The sequence below is a fragment of the Pleurodeles waltl genome, chromosome 1_2 (assembly GCF_031143425.1).
Source record: "Pleurodeles waltl isolate 20211129_DDA chromosome 1_2, aPleWal1.hap1.20221129, whole genome shotgun sequence".
Classification (NCBI taxonomy): Eukaryota; Metazoa; Chordata; class Amphibia; order Caudata; family Salamandridae; genus Pleurodeles; species Pleurodeles waltl.
The window spans coordinates 326,457,239-326,480,080 of NC_090437.1; the positions used below are offsets into that span (position 1 = coordinate 326,457,239).

General features: G+C 43.2%; 1 protein-coding gene across 12 annotated transcripts in view; it reads left to right on the forward strand.

The window, feature by feature from the left end:
• Positions 1 to 22,842, forward strand: part of MPDZ (multiple PDZ domain crumbs cell polarity complex component) — a 1,044,214-nt gene that overhangs the window by 474,603 nt on the left and 546,769 nt on the right. For 9 of the 12 annotated variants that reach the window (XM_069238948.1, XM_069238974.1, XM_069239000.1 and 6 more), the window contains 4 exons: positions 7,368 to 7,733; positions 10,502 to 10,622; positions 16,807 to 17,005; positions 20,176 to 20,217. In XM_069238948.1, coding sequence (XP_069095049.1) covers positions 7,368 to 7,733; positions 10,502 to 10,622; positions 16,807 to 17,005; positions 20,176 to 20,217 — 728 coding nt within the window. The remainder of the gene's footprint in view (positions 1 to 7,367; positions 7,734 to 10,501; positions 10,623 to 16,806; positions 17,006 to 20,175; positions 20,218 to 22,842) is intronic. The other 3 variants (XM_069238956.1, XM_069239010.1, XM_069239036.1) reach the window with 1 other exon arrangement.

The window sequence follows — 22,842 nt, forward strand, 5'->3', positions numbered from 1 at the left end:
AGGCTCCTAGCTGACTGAGCTGAAATTTGCTGGGCTGAAGAGGTCACAGCTCCTATGGGCATGACTTCCTCAGCTCAGCAAAGGTGCCTCTAAGGCCCTCCCCCTCGGTGAAGAGGGGAAGCATCACCCATTGACTTTGACCTGGGTGCTTCAGGATTAAGCCTTGAAGCGCCCAGGGCGAGTGTCAATCAGTGACACCTCGTCACAGAATGGGGTGGGGTCAGAAGTCTCACTGACCCCATCCCACTTTGTGACGAAGTTGGGACTGCTGCCTTCCTTTAGGTCAGCCAATAAGGGAAGGCAGCAGCCCCAACCCTCCTGGAACCTTCGAGGCAGAGCTGAAGGTAAAAGTGTGAGTGTTTTTTAAAATGAAGGTTTGGTGCGTGCATTTATGTTTGCAATATTTAAAATGAGTGCTGTGAGTGGATGGATGTGCGTATGAATGAATGAATGAATGAATGAGTGAGTGAGTGTGACCGTGCATGTGTGTCCCGCCCCCTCCCTCCTATATATACTGGCCGCCACTGATGGACACTTTTATGTGCATTGCCTTTTGATAGAGAGCTCTGTTGGGGGAAGGTGTCCCTCTGACCTTGATACAGTTTTTTCTCTTGTGCAAGTGCATGCAATCAGGTTTCTTAGATTTACTGAAAAAAAACAGCAGGAGTAGAAACCTCATGGATGGCAGAGCACAGGGCAGCAGTGAGAAGGAAAGTCAAGGAGCAGGCATGCACAAAACGGGACTGAGAGCCGAGAGAAAGCAGTGAGAAGGAGGGACAAGCAGGCAGCAGATAGGCACAGCGGGGCTGAGAGCCCGTAGAAAGCAGTGAGAAGAGGGACAGGTAGCAGGCATGCACACAACAGGGCTGAGACCCCAGAGAACGCGGTGAGAAGAAGGGGCAGGCAAGAAGCAGGCACTCGCAATATGGGGCTTGAGCCCAGAGAAAGTGGTGAGAAGGAAGGACAGGCAGGCAGCAGGCACAAACCGGGATTGAGAACCTGCGGAATGCGGTGAGAAGGAAGGACAGGCAGGCACGTGCAAACCAGGGCTGAGAGCCTGGGGAAAGTGGTGAGAAGGAGGGACAGGCAGGCAGCAGGCACGCACAAGCCAGGGTTGAGAGCTCGCAGAAAGCAGTGAGAAGGAAAGACAGCCATGCAGCAGGCACAGACAAACCAAGGTTGAGAGCCTGAGAAAGCTGTGAGAAAGAGAAACAGACAGGTAGCAGGCACGCAGAAACCGGGGCTTAGTGTCCCGGGGAAAGCAGAGAAAAAGAGGGACAGGCAGGCAACCAGCACACAAACCGGGGCCGAAAGCCCAGGGAAAGCGGTGAGGGGGGAAGGACAAGCAGGCACTCACACAATGGGGCTGAGAGCCCACAGAAAGTGGGGCGAAGGAGGGACAGGCAGGTACACACAAACCGGGGCTGAGAGCCCCCAGAAAGCAGTGAGAAGGAGGGACAGGCAGGCAGCAGGCATGTACAAAGAAAGGCTGGGAGCCCAGAGAAACTTATGAGAAGGAGGGACAGGCAAGCAGCTGAGGAGGGACAGGCAAGCAGCTGTCACGCACATACGGGCTGAGAGCCCGGAGAAAGCAGTGAGAAGGAGGGACAGGCAGGCATGCACACAAAGGGTCTGAGAGCCCAGGGAAATCACTGAGAAGGAAGGACAGACGGGCAGAAGGCACACACGCAAACGGGGCTGGAATCCCACAGAAAGCAGCAAGAAGGAAGGACAGGCACACAGCAGGCAGGCACAAACCGGGGCTGAGAGCCTGCAGAAAGCAGTGAGACGAAGAACTGGCAGGCATGCATAAACTGGGGCTGAGACCCCAGAGAAAGTAGTGAGGAGGAGGAACAAGCAGGCACGCACAAACCAGGGCTGAGAGCTCATGGAAAGGGGTGAGAAGGAGAGACAGGGAGGCAGCAGGCACACACAAACCGAGACTGAGAGCCTCCAGAAAGAGGTGAGAAGTAGGTACAGGCAGCAGGCATGCACAAACTGGGGCTGAGAGTCCAGGGAAAGCTGTGAGGAGGGACAGGCAGGCAGCAGGCATGCACACAAATGGACTGAGAGCCCGGGGAAAATGGTAAGAATGAGTTACAGACAGGCAGCAAGCACACACACAGTGGGGCTGAGAGCCCGCAGCAAGCGGTGGGAAGGAGGACGGGCAGGAATGCACAAACCGAGGCTGAGAGCCCGCAGAAAGCAGTGATGCTCAAACTGGGGCCAAGAGCCCGGAGAAAATAGTGAGAAGGAGGGACAGGCAGGTAGCGGTCACACACAATCTTGCTGAGAGTCTGGGGAAAGGGGTGAGGAGGAGGGACAGGCAGACAACAGGCACACACAAATGGGGCTGAGTGTCCAGGGCAAGCGGTTAGAAGGAGGGACAGCTAGGTAGTTGGCTTGCACACAACAGGGATGAGAGCCCGGGTAAAGCAGTGAGAAGGAGGGACATGCAGGCATGCACAGACCGGGGCTGAGAGCCTGCACAGAATGTTGATAAGGAGTGACAGGCAGCAGGCATGCACAAACCAGGTCTGAGAACCCACAGAAAGCAGTGAGAAGGAGGGACGGGCAGGCAGCAAGCACACACAAACTAAGAGCCTGCGGAAAGAGGTGAGAGGGAGGGACAGGCAGGCAGCAGGCATGTACAAACTGGGGATGAAAGCCTGGGGAAAGCGGTGAGAAGGACGGACAAGCAGGCATGCACAAACTAAGGCTGAGAGCCTGGGGAAAGCAGTGAGCAGGAGGGTCAGGCATGCAGAAAATGGGGCTGAGAGGCCGGAGAAAGCAGCAAGAAAGAGGGACAGGCAGGCAGCAGGCGCGCACACAATGGTCTTTAGTAAGCCCTTGGAGGGGTCCTCCGCATCCCCTTCCATTTACTTATAATTTGCATATTGCCCCAGGACCTGGCACACCTGGGGGCTTATTAAACAACGTGTGGGGGACTGCACTCGAATTTATTTTCTTTTTTTTTTTTTAATTGGCAGCAAAATCTGCAGATCCAACCTCCGATTTTGCTGAATTGCTTTGTTTTTAAATAGTTATTTTTTTTGCCTTGGCTGGGTCCCACGGGGACTCCTAAACCAAGGATGAATGGGGGGTTGGGGGGTGTTTGGTTATTCTTATCCTTCCCCCTTTCTTTTTTTTTTTTTTTTGAGTTTTTTTAATTTTTACACCTGGTCCCAAAATGACTGCCAACACTTCCTGGTTGAAGTGTTGATAGCCAATCAGATTTCAGCACGTGGACTGTTGGATCCAAGAAGGATCCGAACCTCTAGATACCTATATTTTATAACCTTTATTAATTCCAAAACTACTGAAAGTATTTACACCAAATAACAAAAAGCATAATCTGTGCACCAAGATCTAGCTTCCTGCCAAATTTAGTGTAATTCCGTCCAGCGGTTTGGGTTAAGGGCTTGTCCAAAAAACCTTTGGGAATTAACATGGGAAACTCACTTATATTGACGACCCTCCCCCCCCCCCCAACCCCCCCCCCCCCACTTGCCGCATCATCTTGAAACTTACCATGCACAATAAGACACAGTAGGACACTTTTTTTTTTTAGAACATTTTGGGAAGATTTGTCAAACGTTGCCAAAGATATAGGCAAGGCAGACAACACTTTTTCTATGGAAACTAGGTCCTAACTATAACTACCTACTGGCGACTGTCATATATATATAAAATCATCCTACTGGTTGGCCTGGTTAGGGCCTAGTTTCCATAGGAAAAGCGTTTTTTGTTTTCCTAATAACTTTGGCGTCGTTTGACGTATCTTCACAAAATTTTCAAAACTAGTGTGCCCCATGCAATTTCCTTTAGGGATTTTAGACACAACTGCATCTGGAACTGCTGAACGGAATTGCACCAAATTTGGCAGAAAAATAGACCTTGGTTCAGAAAGATATCGTTTTGTAATTGGGTGTGAATCTGTTTGGAGCTTCTAAAGAAAAAAGATTTATGTATACCTAGTGACGTGCATCTGCCATTTATCCATGGATCTAATGTCATGATTAGCTAGCTGCAACCTGAGAGAAAAGTGGCGGCTGGCATTTTGTAAATCGGTACATGGTTCCCAAGGAAGAGGGGGTTACGGTACACGGTGTGGATGCGGGTCAAGATTCGACCAGCCACCATTTGGAGGCTCATAGCGAGGTGTTCTTGCTGAAGATCACTACTTCTGCCCTGTTAGTGTTGAGCTTAAAGCATTTTTCTTTCATCTAGTTAGCCACTTTGGGCCTGTTGGCAATTAACTTGTTTCTTGTTTTGGGGGCCTTGTCCGAGAGGGAAAGTATGAGCTGGCTGTCATCATCATCATGTGCGGGAATCACATTGGCCAGAGGGATCATGTATGCCATGAAGAGAGTGAAGCTGAGTGACTAACCTTTAAGCACTCTGCAGTTGAGTTTGTGGACTTCTGAGGAATAAGCTGACAGCTTGTGTTCTGTCTATGAAGAAAGAGCGTATCCAACTGAAATCGGCTACTTAGATGCCAGTCTTGTGCAGGCATTTGGTGAGGATATGGTGTGAGACTATGTCAAATGGATATGGTGTGAGACTATGTCAAATGCTGCAGAGAGTTCTGTAAGGGCTGCCATGTCTTCTCTATCAAGGATCAGGCAGCTGTGCATGCTGTTTCTGTACTTTGGTTGGGCCTCATTCCACACTACAGGGTGTCAAGAAGCAGGTGGTTGCTGAGGTGGTCAGTGAGGTGTCAGATGATTAGTTTCTCTATCACTTTGATAGGCTGACAGAGATGGGTCTGAAATTGAGTAGTGTGACTAGGTCAGCGGATGGTTTCTTGAGCATGACAGTGGCATGTTTTCAGGTGTCCAGGAATGTAGCAGAGTCGATGGAGATGAAGAGGATGGGTGTTAGTGCTTTGCTGATCGGCAGGAGTCCAAGGGTGCTGTTCCTGTACTATGGTTGGGTCTGAATCCGGACTGCGTGGTGCGAGGGAGTTGGTGGTTGCTGAGGTGGTCAGTGAGGTGTCAGTTGATTAGTTTCTCTAAGAAGTGTAAAGTGTGACTGGGTCAGCTGATGGTTTTGAGCAAAGGCATGATAGTGAGATGTTTTAAGTATTCAGGAACGTTGCTGAGGTGATGAGGATGGGTGTTAGTGCTTTGTTGACTGGTAGGAGCACTTTGGTGAAGGTGTGGTGGGCCCAAGGGTCAGCTGGGGCCCCTGAGTGGGTGGTCTTCATGGTAGCAGTGATTTTGACAGTAGTGACGGGTCACTAGGTCAAGGTTCATTCTTCGGCCATGATGGGAAGTTGAGTTGCGACAGTGACAGGGTCCAGTTGAGGTCAAAGTTGCAGTATATTGAGGTGATTTTGTTACAGACAATTCCAAGAACTTGTTGCAGAGGTCATGTGAGGATGTAATCTTGCTGGAGGCGGCAGGCGGCACAGTGAAATCTTTATTGATCATGAAGATTTCCTTGCTGCTGTTAGCGCCAGCGTCAATGAGATCTGCAAGATCTGTGCGATTTGTCTGACATGAAGATGTCTTGTTCTGTGGTGTCTTGACTTGTTTTCCATTTGCGCTCCAGTGGCTTGCAATGGTGTTTAGTCAGCCTGAGTTCCTCTGTGTACCAGCTGACCTGTTGTCTGGCTCTTGACATTGGGTTATGCTTTAGGGGCGAGGGTGTTGGTGCAGGTAGTGGTTTAGCTGTATAGGTTCCTAATAGCTTTTACCAAGTTGCTGGTGTGCTTGGGTCAGTGCATGAGGTGGGTGGAAGCCCACTCTTCATCTGTGATGCCTCCTTTCCAGCTGGTTTGGGTGTTTTTTGTGATGGTAGGTCTGTAGTGGTGTGGGATGGGTTTGTTGAAACTCAAGAAGGTGTTGTCTGTCCAGGTCATAGTTGCTGGCTTGTTGACTGTGATGCTGCTGATTGAGGAGAAAACTAGATCCAGTAGGTGTCTGGTAGTGTGGGTGGATTCAGTTACGTTCTAGGTGATGCCAAGGTTTCTACAGTTTTCTAGTAGGGCGATGGAGTTTGGATCGGTGCAGTCTTCTTGTTAAAAGTTAAGATCTCCAAGGCAGATGAAGGTGCTGGCATTGATAATGAGGGGTACAAAGAAGTCCATGATGTCACTGGCACAATTAGTGCATGGTCTTGGTGGCCTGTATATGAGGACTCTGTCCAGGTAGAAGTTCGTTGTGATGTGTTTCTTGAAAGTGAGGGGTCAATGTAGCTTGTGAGTGTGTCTGTGTGATGAGGTTGATGGTATCTTTGAATATGATTGCGACTCCACTTCTGGGCTTGTACTAACGGTCTTGCCTTGCAGTCTTGTAGCCCGTAGAATGGCTGTAGTGATGTTCTGTGCAGAGGATGTGGTTAGCCATGTTTCTATGAGAAAGAGCAACTCTGAAGCATGATTGTGCATTAGGTGCCATAGCTCTGTGGCATTTTTAGTGAGCGAGTGGGTGTTGAGGAGCTTGCATGCAAGTGTGGCATTTTGCATGGGTGGTATTTCGTCTGTGTGACTGTGACCAGGTGGCTGGTCTGTATTACTGTGAGTGAGTTGGGTGCTTGGTGCTGGAGTGGAGGTGTAGAGTGTGGGAAAGTGCATGAGAACTTGCAGGAGGCACATGCTAATGCTCCATCTATGCTGTGTAGTGTGGCAGCAGAACGGCAGCCGGGGTTGAGAGCATGGATGAGCGTGGCAAAGTAGAAGTGGGTAGAGAACCAGGGTTCCTGTTCCTGGGCACAGTCCAGGCACGGATAGGCACAGACGGGCTTGCTTTCGGCAAGCCAGCGGCACACCCACTGTGCTCCTCTGTGCTGCAGCTGCCATTAAGTAGGTCCTGGGAGGAGGGAGGAGTGCAGAGTGCTGTGATCGAGAAATCAGTTATGTCATTTCCTCTGCAGATGGATGGGATAAATCTGGTTTATGTCTCTGCCTGCGAAATGAAGTCCTCATGTTTGGCTTCTTCTCTTATGTGAAGTCTTCTATACATACGTGCTGCATACTTTTTGCAAAACTCTGCATGCATTGCGTTTGTGTTAATGAATGTTATAACAGTATGAATAATAAGGACTAAAACATTCCTGCAAAGATTGATATTTTTAGGGTGGAGCAAATATGAAATTGATCGTGCATACTCTCTCTCTGTCTCTGGCAAGTGGGTATTCGGCTAAGAAAACAATACTGCAGACACCCAACAAATTTGGGTTATGAACAAACAGGTACTGATCTAGGTTTGGGTCACCGACCACAAGCACATCCTTGGACATTGTTTTGGTTTTATGCCATTGGGCGTTTTTTGCCTTAATGTTGTCATTTAAAAACATTCCTGATTTATTTTGATCAATGTTTGATATGAAACTTTGCAGTTTTTATTTTTATTTTCTTTCAGAACCTTAATGCGGGTGGAAGATATTCGCCTATGATAATGGACACTGTAGCAGAACCAATGATTTTGGAGGAAGAAGTCAGTCTTGCAGCTCAGAACTGGCCTCGCTCCCTGCCTACACTTGATTTAGGACTGTCATGTAAGGATCCTTCCACATTAGACCTACCCCAGGGAGGGAAAGACAGCATATCCCGCGGAGAAATATTTGTCAGATCTGCAACTACGAAGAAGGATCTTTTCTTTGCCGACCTCCTAGAAGATAAACTAGAATGTGTTTCTCCCCCCACTTGGTCTGAATCTCAACCAGTGAAAAACTTTCAACAAGAGGGCAAACTGTGTCCTGCGGAGTTAACTGATCCTGCTTTAAAGGTATGCATGTGCCACACACTTACATATTTGTTTCACAGACATTTCTACTATCACTCAGTCCTTCTGAACAATACTGGCATTTCATAAAAGCCTGTGAATTGATTGGCCTTCAAAGAAAACTGTTTTGTTTAGATACTTCGTAGCAGACTCAATGTGTATGAATTATACCGTCTTTCCCATGTGGCATCCTTTTATTTCTATATCTCAATATCAATCTGTCAGTTGCATACAGAGTGGTAGTGCTGCAAATAGAAATTGTAATTGGTGAGATCTAAAGAAAGGCAACAGTTCAGCAGGAAATCAGCAAAACGGAAGATGATGTGAAAACCCAGATCATCATTTTACGAAAATAAAACCCTAAAAGTTAACAAAATCTCCTGAAACAAGGCAGACGTGCAGTGACGATATGAAAATGTCATGATGAACTCAACAATTTAGATGTACAGAATGCATACAAGGTGAAGAGTTCATATAAAATGGAAAATAAACTCTAATGTTTCATAAGTGGTCCCAATGTAATAAACATAATGTAACCTTTTAAAGTCTGCGATGCCTGGTGTTAGGTAAGTTATGGAGAATATGCTGATCCCACGCAGATTTCTTGAGAAGGAGCATGAGGATGGCGGCTGTGTATAGGAGATGGGACATGTGAGGAGAGATGAGAGACCTGCGAGTGTAAGATGTCAGGAATGACCTTAGAAGGTAGTGTTTGATAAGGTATTAGGCAGTGCTGAACCATCGCCCCATCTTCTCTCTACGTTATAGAACATCAGTTATGCGTCTGCCTGACATCCTCTTCTAACATGGTTTACAGATGTACAAGTGATGAATTTAGGAGCAGAGCTACTGTGCAGTGAAACAAGACTTGGACACTCAGAAGGACGACAGGAAAAGGACCAACACTTAGGCAACTGCCATTGTAAAATTAACCCAGTAACATAGGGGTAATTGAAGTAGCTGTCGCCTCCATTGATCTCTTTAAAAAATGTTCAACTGAATGGGAATACGATGACACATTTAGCTATTTTTGCATATGAACGTAAAAGCTAATGTACTTTGATGGCAGGTACAGATAACAAACAAGTCGTGTGGTAATACGTGGTTTTTTTTAGTTTTGGCTCCAACATTTTAGACTTCACTTCCATCGGTTCTAAGATCGATCCCTCCTGATCCAATTTTCCGCTGTTCCCTGCCTTATCTTTTCTCTAAGTATGTATTATTCTCTTCTCAATAGCAGTTGCGTTTTGTTTTTAGCTGTAGGCCCAACAAACTATTGGTGTGCTTTAAAGGAGACATCTAATATAACATTGTCCATCTATTCTACCCGTTTTCTTTTTCAGTGACACTTACCCCAAGATAGTATCTTGCAGCTTTACACTTGCTTACCTTTAACTATCTTATGTGTGCTCAGCTGGGAAACTTCTAAAGTAGGTGCACATTTGAAGTATTCAAATCTGGGACACCTGTCTATTCTGTAGAGCAAAAAATATTTTAGTCCAGATCTCTTCTGAGAGGGCATTTAGTGGAGATCCCAACTCAAATCTGAGCTCCTCTCGCTGTCCTTTCAGGAGGTGGTCGTAAAAGAAGGCCCATGTGTTTAAGGTGCGATTTGGACAATTTTGTACAGTAGCGCCCAATATGTACCAATCCCCTATAGTGATTCAAATGTTTATAAATGTTTACGTCATCACCCATAGCGCGGCACCCCTCACATCATCGATAAACCACCTGCTGTAAAACCCTCACCTGAATGTTTGTTTACTTTTAAGTTTTTCATTCATCATGTCATTGATGTTTTGTTTTTATTCTTTCCATTAAATCGTTAATTCTGTTTTCTTGCTTTTCCTTCCGAGATCCAGATTCATGTTTCTTATTATTATTGTGAGCAAACAAGCAGTTATCTTTCCTGTCCCTCTGCACTGTTCTTGTTACAGATGTTACCGAGCATTCTTTCTTCGGGAAGCACAAGACCCGCTCAGTCATTTAAGAATAAGGTTTCATTACTTTGTGCATTTATCTTAGCAGAAATGTTTCTCTCCTAGCCTTGTAACGCACTGCACTTAATGAGACCCATTAATTAGTTTCCTTATTTGTAATACTTCAAAACTGAGACTGACAACTTCTTTGAGCATGTGACAATATACTCGGCGTGCTTTTCTGAAAGCCAAACTGCACAGCGAAAATATCTGAAATACAAACTTTATAATAGTCTGAGTGCTTCGTTATAGGTGGCCCAGGTTTGTGTGATGAATAATGTACGTGTTAAAAACCGACACTGATGTACAGAATGTATCATGCATAATAATTATAGGTTTCTGTGAGTTATGCCCATTAAATGAGACATAACATGCAGGCTTTGTGCTTACTGCGCCACAAGCCACGTGTTTCGGTATTTACCAGTCATTTTCTGGTGGTGAATATCGGTAGGTTTGCGCTGCTGAAATGTATTCGGCGAAATGGCTTTTATTACACCCAGTTTTTACCGCGTGTGAGAAAATGCAAAACCCATAATCGTGATTGAAAAAGAACGACAGATAACGAGCATGTTGGCATTGCCTTTCTCAATGAACGAATGGCTGTGTCCTATAAGTTATGTTCCTTCACGTTGCTCCAGTAAGAGCAGCCATTGACAGGACGTCTACTCCTGTATACCGAATTTAACCATAAGTTATGATTAGCGAAAGTGCTGAACGTCTTCTATATTTGTCCTTGCTGTTTTCTAAAACCCCTTGATTGTGCTGAGACTTCAGTGTTTCTTTTGTTTCTAGGACAAAGACTATTTAACAGATATAAACCTCCCCCCATCTGCAGAGGAATGCCCACCTGACACCACATCATCGAGCAGGTTTGAGAGGACAATCACCATAGCTAGAGGCAGCTCCAGTTTGGGTATGAAACTTTATATCTTATTTTCTGCAGTCACAACAAACACTTCCTTGACACCCTTAAAAAGGCATTGAAATGCTGCATGTCTGCTAGATGTTGTCCTTTGTGCCCCCGAACCTGTAATATTGTAATTTCACTCCTTTTTAATTGAAGTATGTTCCAATTTCTTCGTTTTTTACTTGGGTTTCACTTTTGTAGCATCTTGGGTATGGATGGATAGATAGATACCTCATACTACAAAGCAAATGTTAATTAGTATTCCCACATGTGCAGCCACGCAGTTTGCTCTTGCAAACTTCCTCGAAATTACAGATAGAAGTTCATGTTCTGGAGCAGGTTGGCTGCCTGGATGCTGCGTTCTACAGTGTCTGGGGAATATTTCAAAACACTTGAAACGGTTCTCTAAAGGAAAATGTATACCTTGCCCACCTTGGACAAACAGCGTGTTTTGCAGTAGATTTTGAAGCATGTGACGGTTACACATTCCATAATGTTCATATCCTGCCATCTAGTGGTTTTTGCTGGAAACGTTCACTTGTTTGCTTTAGTTTTTAAAATGTTGGCGTCATTTAAGGTAGTCACTTCTCTGTGACACCGCTGTAAAACGACACAGCCCGTCAGGGCCATCTTTAGATTTTTATGAATTCAGGCGAAATGGGAAAGAGTGAAAGATTTCCAAAACATCAGTCAGCAAAAGGATGGCTTCCGTCTCATTTTGTTTTTCGGCACAGTCACCGGAGCCAGATGTGTAAAGAATGTGTCACCTATTTATAGTTTCGGCACGTTTATTTCCTTAATGTTGAGAGAGTGGCAAAAACTCAGTTGAAACATTTTCCAAGCCGCAGTCGAAAGTTTGATCTTGATTCATGATCGATTGCTTAAAATTATTGCATGATAAAAACACACAGACCTTAAATGATAAAGAACCAGTGCACTAGCACTAAAAATGATAGACAAAACAGCATACAGTAAAAAAGATTATTGATTCTGAGCAAATAGCAACTCGATTTTTCACGTGTTAAGTACAGACCCAACAATACAAAACAATAGTCCCCTAACAATATTAAAAAAAATAGTGAATTATCAGGATGTGTTAAAAAATTGTAAATGAATTGGAGCGGAATATCTGTGAATAAAAACAAGATACTTTCTTGCAAGGTTTCATAGCTTGCCCCTTGCTCAGTTAATTTATTTTCCTCTATTATCAAACATTTTACAAAACAGGTGTTTAAAATTGGATCCCTTGGATTTAGTGAGCTGTTAATGGCCTTTCCACACGTTCTTCCTTCATTGATATCTTTTAATTGGTCATGCCAACTTCGTATCCAAGGCTTGCGGGGAATTGAAGCTTTAAGCCTTGAAATAAGAAGACAACGTGTTGGATCTTCTAGTCCATTTCTTTGGACAGAAAGTTAGGATCGGGTACCTTGAAAGAAGAAGCAGATGTTGAAAGCAGCATTTTATGAATCCAAGTCCCATTAAAATCTTAAATATGGGAAGGTGAGTTTGGTACAGGATACAGTTGAAACCACTATATTGGTGCCAGACGTGAAGCTCTTTTAGGCTGCTGAAGAGCCTCACTGTAGCCGTATTTGTATCCATATGGGAAGAACCTGTGCTTTTGTCTCACCTTGAAATATGTATTTGTTTGTCAAATTACCACATTATTGTGGTTGCAGTATTTCTATGTAGATCACTTAAAATGCAAAGGTTTTCAGCAGTACCATCATTTTTAATACGTTCAGCTTAGCAAACACCAACACTGTCCACCATTCAACTTGAATCTTCAATGTAGATAATAAGGACTCAGGTTTAAGCAAATCGATCTACAAAGCCATTCTGCAGCTCACAGGTAACAGAAAGAGATATAAGTTGAGTATTGGGAGCTACAAGGCTACAGTGGTGTGATTCTTCCTCTTAACTCAGTACTGTGTACAGTGCACTAATTTATCACCAGAGTGGGCACCAGTTAGCGCCAAGAAGTTAAACCATAATGATATAAAATAAACTGGTCCTAAACAACTTGGACAGATCACATTTTATCATAAGATCACATTGTCACTGAGCAATGGGAAAGATTTGAATAAAATTTTGCAAACACAGGTGGAGAGCACAAAATACAATTATTTTGTACTTTTTAACACTCTATAGCAAGTGACGGGTAACTTACAAGGGAGATACAAATAGGCCGATGAACCTTTTGACTGCGCTTCAAGTTTTTCCCCACCATGTATCCCGTACCAATACAGATCAATAACATCAACAATCAGTAACATCAATAATCAATAAGAGTCAGTAATTTCCACACAAAATACCCATGTTATCTCCCTACAACTCGTGTATAAGCTGCATTTTGGGCAAGTGGGAACTAAAGCAAACAGGGTAGTTTTAGTTCCGATGAGCCCCAGACCAGATGCAAGTTTAAACTCTTTAAGAAGTTAAGAAATGAAAGAGATGTCAGAATTTACATATTTAATGTATATTACTAAATTGTCAGCATACATACCACGTGTGGCATCTGCGACTGTGATGCACCACCCCGCTCCCCAAGGAGTAACATTTCATAGCTAATGGCTCCATGGCAAGAGCAAACAACAAGGGGGAAAGCGTGCACCCCTGTCTTGTGCTTTCAAGAACTTGGAACGTGTTTGACAATAAAGAACCTATTTTGACCCTTGCTTGCGGCTCGGTGTTAAGTAATTTAGCCCATTGGATCATCTTATTTTCCATGCTGAATATGTTTAACACAGCAGACATATATCACCACTGGAGCTAACATTTACTCCAGGTCTAACACCAAGCATGCTGAGTGAGGCCTTAAGCGAGGTGCTGGCTCAATATTCGGTGTAACAGCCTAACATTGAGGGTGGTGCAACTACCATTTATTAATCCACTTTGGTCTCTAAGGAACAAATCCTGCATACATACAGGTAGTATACCCACTGAAATTTTACTTATTAATTTGTAATCTGAATTAAGGATTGCCAGGGGTCTACATGAGGAAACCTCCAGTGGTTCCCTATCTTGATTGGGTAATGAAGCAGTCACTGCTTCCTCAAACATGCAGGCAGCAAGCCATCCTCAGCTGCTGCAAACATACTGTTATATTCATTTGGTAGCCCATTAAGGATTAGGGTTTTACCGATGGTCAATCGTTTTACCATCCTCCCCGACCATTTGGTCCCATATCTGTAGCTCCATAATGTCACTAATTTCTGTGGGAATTCTGGGCTATTGCAACCCGTTTATAAATCTGTGTATTGATTCTTCCGAAGGCTCCACACTGGAACTCATATAATTTACCCTAGTAATCGTACAATGTAGAATATATCTCTATGTGTATATCGTACATTATCAAGGGAAGGAACGGATTGCTGTTACAGGAGTGGACTTGTTTTCCTGCTTTATGAGTCAAGACAGTAGTCTTCCTGCACTGTCTGCCTCTCTGCCAGTCTGGGCCATGTTTGAGTCAAATCCTCACAAAACAAGTTCTCCATTAGAGAAGCATGTTTCTTCTTAACTTCAATAAGAGCCTGCCCCAAGTCTATATTAACAACATTATCAATCTCGACTTGTCTCAATTATGCTTTGATCTTCAATTTGCAGCCTTTCACTGTATGTGATATACTTACTGTGGATTGGATGGATAGTCCCGGAACTACTCATTTAAGTGCTGTCCCCGCAACCATTTGAGATGCTAAGATGACAAAGGTGTGTCAAAAGACTGGTCAACATCAGAATCATCTGCTGATAATGGTCCATCCTGTCAATGTAAAGCAACCGCTGCAGCTAGGGCTGACTGCTTATTTTTAAGGACTTTTGATACAGTATGGGTATTCTTTGACTTGGCCAATCTGGATTTTGCAAATCAGTGCTCATTAGCATTGTAGTGCTGCAGGTGTGAGGTGCACCCCATCCCCTTAAATTTGTCATGGTCTGTGGAGATGTGCTTAAACACACAGCCCGTACCTTTTCTGGTTCAGTGGTAAAGTGGGCCTGTTGATCCACCACAGTCCTCAACCTGCAGGCAGGGAAGATGAATATGTACAGCAGGCCCAGGTCCCTCAGTCTTCATTTTACACCAGTGAAGGAGGCACTGTGATACTGGACAGCAAGAGTGATAATCGGGAAGAGAATTACTTGGTTAAAGTCAATCATAAAGTGACCAGCATCTTTTGACCACTGTAAAATACATTTTCTGTCATGATATTTCAATAGTATCATAAATATTGGTCTTGGAGGCATACAGGGGGGACATTAACACCCTTAACCACTGTGAGCTGTGTTCGCAGTGAACAGCTTAGCAAAAGCAACAAATGCCACATCCTCCAACAGCCATTTTTCAATGAAGAGTATAGCATTGGGACCCTTCTTTCCTTTCGGCATGCCTGCTGTCTCAATATTGTTTTACTGAGAATGTACCTTGACATCTTCTGCCCTGCCCACGAGGGATATGATTCTATCAATGAGTTCAATTAGTTGTTTACTTAAATCTTGTGTTTGATATGAAGATCTTGTAGAATTATCTTGTTGCTCATGCTTTCAGCAAGTTTCAGCTGGTCTTTATGGAGTAAGTTGAAGTCAGTGGCCACAGAATTTATGTTATTGTCCAAAGGAGTGTGTGAGGCTCCTTTAGCTTTCTGTATTTTGTCTAGTTTCAGGACTCTGATGCAGGTTCCGAGAACACTCACCATTTCAGCTTTAGTTGGGGCCAGGGTCACAGTATTCCTGGCTGAGTGCAGAGACCTTATTTGCAGGCCTTCAGCTTCGCCATTTGGCAAAAGTCAAGAAAGCCAGTCAACCGCTGATACAGTGATAGGTTGTTTATAAAGGGGGAAGGAGACAGGACAAAGAGCGCATGTAGCCTGTACACTAGTGGAGGTCCCAGTCTGCTGATGTGATAAAAGCAATCTGGCTCAGCAGTCCAGGAGGTGCATCCAACAGGCATTCATAGAGTAACTGTCCAGCTCAGTCCTGCTTCCTCCACTGGTACTTGGCTGGGAACTATTTCACCTGTATGGCAGTGGAGGGGACACCAGGAACTGAGACCTCTTCTTCCAATGCACAAATTCCCTATTCCAGGGCCCCATGTCAATCCCGAGCAGCAGCCCAACTGTGGGTCACATCAAAGCTGCTTTGTCCAAGAAAGAAAAATGGCTTCTTCCCCTCAGTGCTTGTCTGCATGATTTTACAGTGTAAAAGGCCCCCAAGTAGCATCCAGGATAGCGACAAAATCATCCTAGAAGACCATGTGAGATACTGTTGGGGTTGGGAATCCATTTTAATGATGACCCATTTCTGTCCAAGAGGCTCATATGACAATGTGGAGAGAGGAGGCATTCTGTGACAGTTAATTCAGTGTGCCTGTAAGCATATTCCTGTAAGTTTCGCCACCTCTCCGCTGTAAATGCAGGTCAAATTGTACTAGCCCTTATCTCGCCTCAGAATCCAGGCTCACTCCTGCATCCTGTCACAGCAATGCCACAATGCACCCAGGCCTATTCTCCACCATCTTGGACTTTCATTGCTACCATACGCAGCATGAAAGAGTGAAGTTTTATTTTCATGAGTTTTGCAAAGCTTATCGACATTTTGATGAGATTGGTGGAACTTTTTGTACTATTGGAAGAAATATGACAGTTTCTGCCTTTCCACATCTCATATTGTTGTTATATATTTGCCAGTGTCTAGAATAATGCAAAAATACAACACTGCATATATTATTCAGAGATACTTGTAAAATGTCAAATTTAGAAATTAATGTCAATCCATTCTGTGGATCTTCATCTCTTAATATCATGATACACATAACACTGAGGGTGAATTTCAGACAAAGTTTTGTTTTTTCCAGTTCTACTTTCATAAATAATTCAACCTTTCGGAGACAGACTTTCAAATACTTCTGTATGCTCTAATGCCAATCCATATGATACTGCATATGTTATATTGCTCAATCGTGTAGGAAATGTGTGTTAATGCAATCATTAATACATCAGGTGTCAGCTTAACTTTCACTGTTCAATTATTTCATATCTTTCTAATATTTGGATTGTTTGCTCATCCTTTGTTGTGTAAAATATTTTTTCAATGAATTTTCCTTGACACACAGTTGTGTAGTAATTGACCATTGGGGAGATTGGTGCATAGTTGTGGTAGCCAATGAGCTCTGCTATTTATATTTCCACAGGGATGACAGTAAGTGCCAGTAAGGATGGCTGTGGCATGATTGTACGTAGCATCATCCACGGAGGTTCAGTAAGCCGTGATGGGCGTATCAGTGTTGGAGACTGCATTTTGGCCATCAATGATGAATGTACTACTAACTTAAGCAATGTCCAAGCAAGAGCTATGTTGAGAAAGCATTCTCTGATCGGACTTGATATAAAGTAAGTGAATGGATTTGTTTTATACAGTTTGTTGTCAATATTTGATCTCATCCATAAGTGCCATTCATGATTCATCCAGATTGGTAGTACTTTATGTGAAGCTCTATTTACTCAGATCTATTTTTTTCTAGGCGTGTAATTTCAAAATGTGCAAGAATTTCCATCATTAACATTTGCTTTCTTTAGCACCGTTTTTTGCCCCAGTATACTTTTTATTTGTGGGAGGGGGGGGGGGCTTGATATATTTTTACCAGTAGTAATGTTAGTAGGTGTGTACCAAGAATTGTTACAGTGATTTAGCCCCCTAGTTGACCCGTTCTTACGGATTGTTTATATTTGCACCAAACCAATCACCTTTGCAGCCTTTATTTGTAATGTTTGTCCTCTCTTCATCCAAGTAAGCATTTGATTTTCAATGGTCATATTGTTGTCCTAATAAATTTTAGTCTGTGATGCCCTGACATGTATTTTAGTAACAGGTGTCTAAGAGCACAATATTTGCACGGGATGTCTAATTTTCCGTACAGCATGCCCACCATACGATTGTTTATGCATGCGGGTGTAATCACATTTTTTGAATTGACTATAGCATGTTCTTCGGGAAACAAATTGCCTCTTAATGTAGATAACAACCTTCACTTTGCATGCATTCTTTGATATGCTTTCTATGAGTCACAAATCAGATCATTGACCTTTGTGTAGGAAGTTTTGTTTCCGGGCACTTGCAAAGTAATACATGAAAACGTTTTTTTCATAGAAATACACGTGATGGTAATTCAGCTGGGATTAGTGTTAGAAGTTCCGATATTTCTTTTAAAAAAAAAAAAAAAAAAACGAATAAGGGCCACACTACAAATCACTTGTAAATCCAGGAGGGAATACTGCACCGGAGAAATAGGGATACTGTTGGGAGGTGGTATATATTGGGTGAAATATTACCTCAGCATTTTGTTTCGAGTCTTGAAATGGGAGTTGGGGGAGTTACGTTATATTGTGGCATTTCCTCATTGCATGGTGCAAAAACTGAAACCTCTGTTTTTTCTGTCCTGCACAAGTTATACAAAGTTTTATCCAGTAACAATCCTGCCAGTCGGTGCAATAATTTTAGCAGAACTCTAAATCCCAAAGTCTAAATCGGAATCTAATGTGAGAACTGTGAAGATGGCCTGTGTTTCACTTCATACTTCCATCTTAGTCGTGAATTCCTAGGATGGCAAAATCCTTGCCCGTCCATTATTTTCCCACTCGCCGCTAACACATAATGATTTGTTTGCTCAGTTAAGATTTTATATATTGTCAAGCATTCTTGCAACTTTATTCTAGCTCAGAAACTGTATTACAGTAAGAAAGCCTGGTGTCCTACACGGTCATCTACTTCGTAAATGTAAAAGTGGTGCTCCATGTTTGAGGTACAGTTTCTGTGCTGAATTGCGCCAAAGTAAGGACTATAAATATGTATGATAGAATTACATGTCTTACATAAAACAGCAATAGTAACATATTAAATTTTCAGTGGAACTCGCTTCGGAGTAGCAGCTTGCTGTTGTCACGAAACTAATGATTTTACAGAGTCGAACGCACGTGGTCACTTTGTGAGATGCATTTATCACTCTAGGAAATACATAGCCTCTGCTTGAGCCACGCTTAAACTCAGGGTGCAGGAGGCCATGTAAGTGGTCTGGTTTAAAGCAGCACACTTGGTGGTTTTGCAGTCGTATAGCAGATCTCTTTAACTGCTGTCCCGTTTCTCCAGTGATCTAATTATGCCATAATAATTAATAAGATCAACCTAAATTAAGAAGTATTAAGGCCGTCATTTTGAGTACCCCGGTATTTTTTAGGGGAGTGGAGAGGTAATGCTACACTGAGTAGTTGCAGATACTGCTGTGTGCGGCACTACTTTTAAAGTCCAATTTCTCCACCTCGAAACAGGGCCTAATGCAAGAATACTGCCTTTTTCTCCTTTTCTAACTGCAAATTCGGTGATGGTTTGAGGGCCCTGTAATGTCTGATTCGAGCCTGAATCAGGATTAGCTCGTGACTTTGACGAGGGCCTCAGTGTTTAACATTTCTGTCCTTTTAAACACTTTTCAAACAAATGTGGGCATATCCTGTGCCTTAAATGGGCCGGTACTGAGTACCGGCACTTTTATTTTTATTTTGAGAGGGAGAGCACTTCCAAAGATAAAAAATAATACCTTTAATTGGAGAGTACCCACACTTCTCAGAAGCAAGCAGGTACTCCTACACAGAGTACCTGCACTTCTATTTTTCAATTTCAAACCCAGGGCATATCTGTGGGGTGGACGAAGGTGGTTAAGACCAAACGTGTGAAAACATCATAAGCATATCACAGGTAAGGGTCCTGGCATCAAGATTTCCCCCTTTTACAGATACTTGCGTACCCATAAAGAAAACATGGAGAACTTTAGAAAAATGGTCTTCCACCATTTTGCACAAATCACATTTCAAAAGTGACACCCGCTGGATACTTTTGAAAAATTAAGCTGGAGTTTGCCTCTAAGAATATTGACGCCTTAATAGTACTTTTTAGAGTGTAATAACAGTTTGATAGCGTAGCAAAGGTTTACAGTTTCACTTTATATCTTCCACTATTACTTATCCGTGAGTATTGTTACCAAAAGCAAAACACTCCTTAACTGCCAGCTTTAAAGTCAATGATTAATTGATTTATTTGTGCCCACGGAGAGCCAGATGTGTGGTCTCACGCGCCACGCGTTCTGTCGCACTTCTCACTCCACCTCGCCAACAGCTCGCGATTCGAGGCCCGTCGTAAAAGGCGGCGCGTGGCAGCAGCTGCTTGGCACATCTGTCGAATAATTACTCCACGGGATCGGGGCTCACCTGCCTGCGCCGAGAAGCGTGGAATGAATTCCTGATCAAGGAAATAAGAGATTGATTGCAGCCACATTTTGCCCCGCGCTTGTTAATAATCACCGCTATAGACGCGCGGAGAGAAGGCAGATGCTTTCCAGGGGGAGTTGAGGGCACAAAAGGTAAAAGAAGAAAAGAAGCACAAACAAAAAATATGACAAAAATAATGCACACGCCGTTTTAACTCCATGTGTATGCATCTCGCATTCAGCACAAGACCGACATTTGTTAACAGTATTGTAAAAAGACGCTGCATCGTATGCTTCACATTGTAGATCGTCTCCGGCACCTGCTGATGATGAGGCCTCATTTGATGTGTGAGTATTGGTGATTCAAAGGCTCATCATGGCTGTATGTTTGCAACCCACCTGAAAACATTTTGTGCTTTGATTATGCGCAATTGTCGGAATACATCCAGACACGGATGCCTATTCATCCTTTCAGGCTTTACCTTTTTTTCCCGCCGTTTTGGAACACCTATCCTAACAGTCCCCACAGTACAAGGTATATTGATTGGCCATTCATTGACAATTTCTTGCAGTTTGTGTCTCCTGCAGAGGTCCCGCCCCGGAAGCTTGACACGCACTTTATCTGACAGTGAACGCACCATGGCGCCTTTACGTGTCTGGATATATTCTGATGTTGTTTTGTCGCACCACTAACATTACTCTTTTCTCTGTACTCTGTTTTGTGTTCTGACTTTTTGGATATACCTTGACATTACTGCTCGTTTATCATGTAGCATGCCCGGTGCATTGCATTACTCGGTTTTGCATGTTTTTTAATGTCGCATGCAGCTAATGCATGCAGCTATGCTACACAAATAACGCATGCAGTGCATGTTTTGTCTAATTGCATGCACTCTGTGTTTGCTGAAACTTTCACCCTCTATCCCAGGAGACCATTAAGAAGGCAGCCATGCAGTTGAATATGAACGTGGACGACTAGTAAACTCTTGAAACAAATTAATAAGTTCCCTTCTTTTGCGGATGATGACAGTTTCCTTCCCTCCATCTAACAGTCATTACACGTTTTCCTTAGACTCTCACACAGCTATATTTTTATTGTGTACTGGACAGTGGCTTCCCAATTTGCTGTCTTTCCGGAAGATTAATGACTTCCTTTATTGGTTTTTATATGTCGTAAACGAGGCCAACATTGGATGTTAATGCGCTCAGCATAAAACAAACATCAGTATCTGGATGAGAACATAATAGTATATGAACACAGGAGTAGGCCCTTTAGGGATGCAAGTGGGTCCTAGAACATAGTGCAATCAGCAAAATATTTATGTAAACTGGCAAGTGGAAAATGTTAGTGAAAGAAGGGCTGCTGAATGTCGTGCCTACCCACCCTGGGTTTCTATACAGACTCAACAATTTTTTATCGCTCATTGAATTTCCAGTCTTTCTACTGCTCAGAAAGGACTGGAAAGTCGTCACTGGGTCCTCCGACCATGAAGAGAATAGAATGTGATGGAGATCTGGCATCACCGTAGGGTTGTCCAGTACCAACAGTGTATGCTGATACTACGACTGGTGATACATAACAACAGTGGTCCAAAAGAAGAGAGACCTGCTAGATGGATCTAGTATTCATCTAACCTAATGGCTTCTCAAAGGAAACCCCAACCCGTATAGCTTGAGAATAGGTGTCGGTACTTTTTCTAAACAAAGAAGGAGGATTCCTTAAATGTATAATAAATTCTACATGACACACAATATTTTTTTTTTTTGAAAAACACCAGATATAAATACATTATATACATATAAGGTTGCTCCAAAACAGGAAGTGAAGGAGTTCTTCAGAAAAAAGGAGTGTTCGTATGTAAAGCAGTTCAGATAAAGAGAGAAAAATGTATATACATAAACCTATTACATATTACATATTTGTACAATATCCTGTTCATATTCATTCATCAACATATATATAGTCTTATCTAAAGAGAGGCAATCGTATCACTCAAAATCAACCCTCTGTGAAATCAAATAACAATCCAGGCTGTAAGAAATGTCGGCGTTTTGACCCGGCATGATGTGGAGGTGGGGCCAATCTAGACTTCATCAGGACGGGATAACCACTTAAAATGAGGAGCAACCTAATGAAGAAAAGGACAATTGTCCCACTTATTAAAATCAATGATGCTGTGTGTGTGTGTGTGTGTGTATGTGTCTGTGTGTTATAATTTCCTTACTGTAACCACCTGCTCACCTGGAAGCTTCATCCAATGTGAATCACAAATTTAGGGCGAGGGCCAACCAACTTCTTAATGCCAATGGAATTAATCCGGCCCATAAAGAAAACTAAGTATCAATATGTCATTTTGCAGCAACAGTCAGTCTATATCTTTGCTATAAAGAGGAAAAAGGGGGGAGAGAGTACCCTGTGAAAATAGGTAGCAATGCCCCCGGTTTAGAAAAGTAGAGGTCTATATAAAAAAAAGGACTCACTGAAACAATGCTGTTGGGTTTGATTCTTTTTAAATCTCATTCCGGGGTCGTAGTTTGACTCTTGCTCTAGGCAAGACTTCTGGTTTAAGGATGACAGTACTTATGTTTGTAGGTGACTATGCCAGTCCTACAGCAAGTCACAACTGTCATCTCATCCCTCCCGGCTCACAAGCAGCACATCCCCAAAAACCCAAACAGTAAAAGATGATTTGTGGCAGCCTTTACGCATGGACTCAAGAGTGTGACATCTCAGGGAGTGTCAGGGTTAAACAGAGATTACCCCTTTCGCACATGAATAACATGTCTCAAACAGACACAGGCAATGAAGAAGATGCAGTAAGGTTTCAACAGGTTTTATTTAACAAAATTGCAATCTGCGATAAGTTTAATGTGCTGCAATGATTAGGATAATGAACAGTGCAAGGAATAGAATGGTAAAGACAAGAGTCATTAGTACCAAGCCCCCACCATCTTGCAATATCATGAAATGAC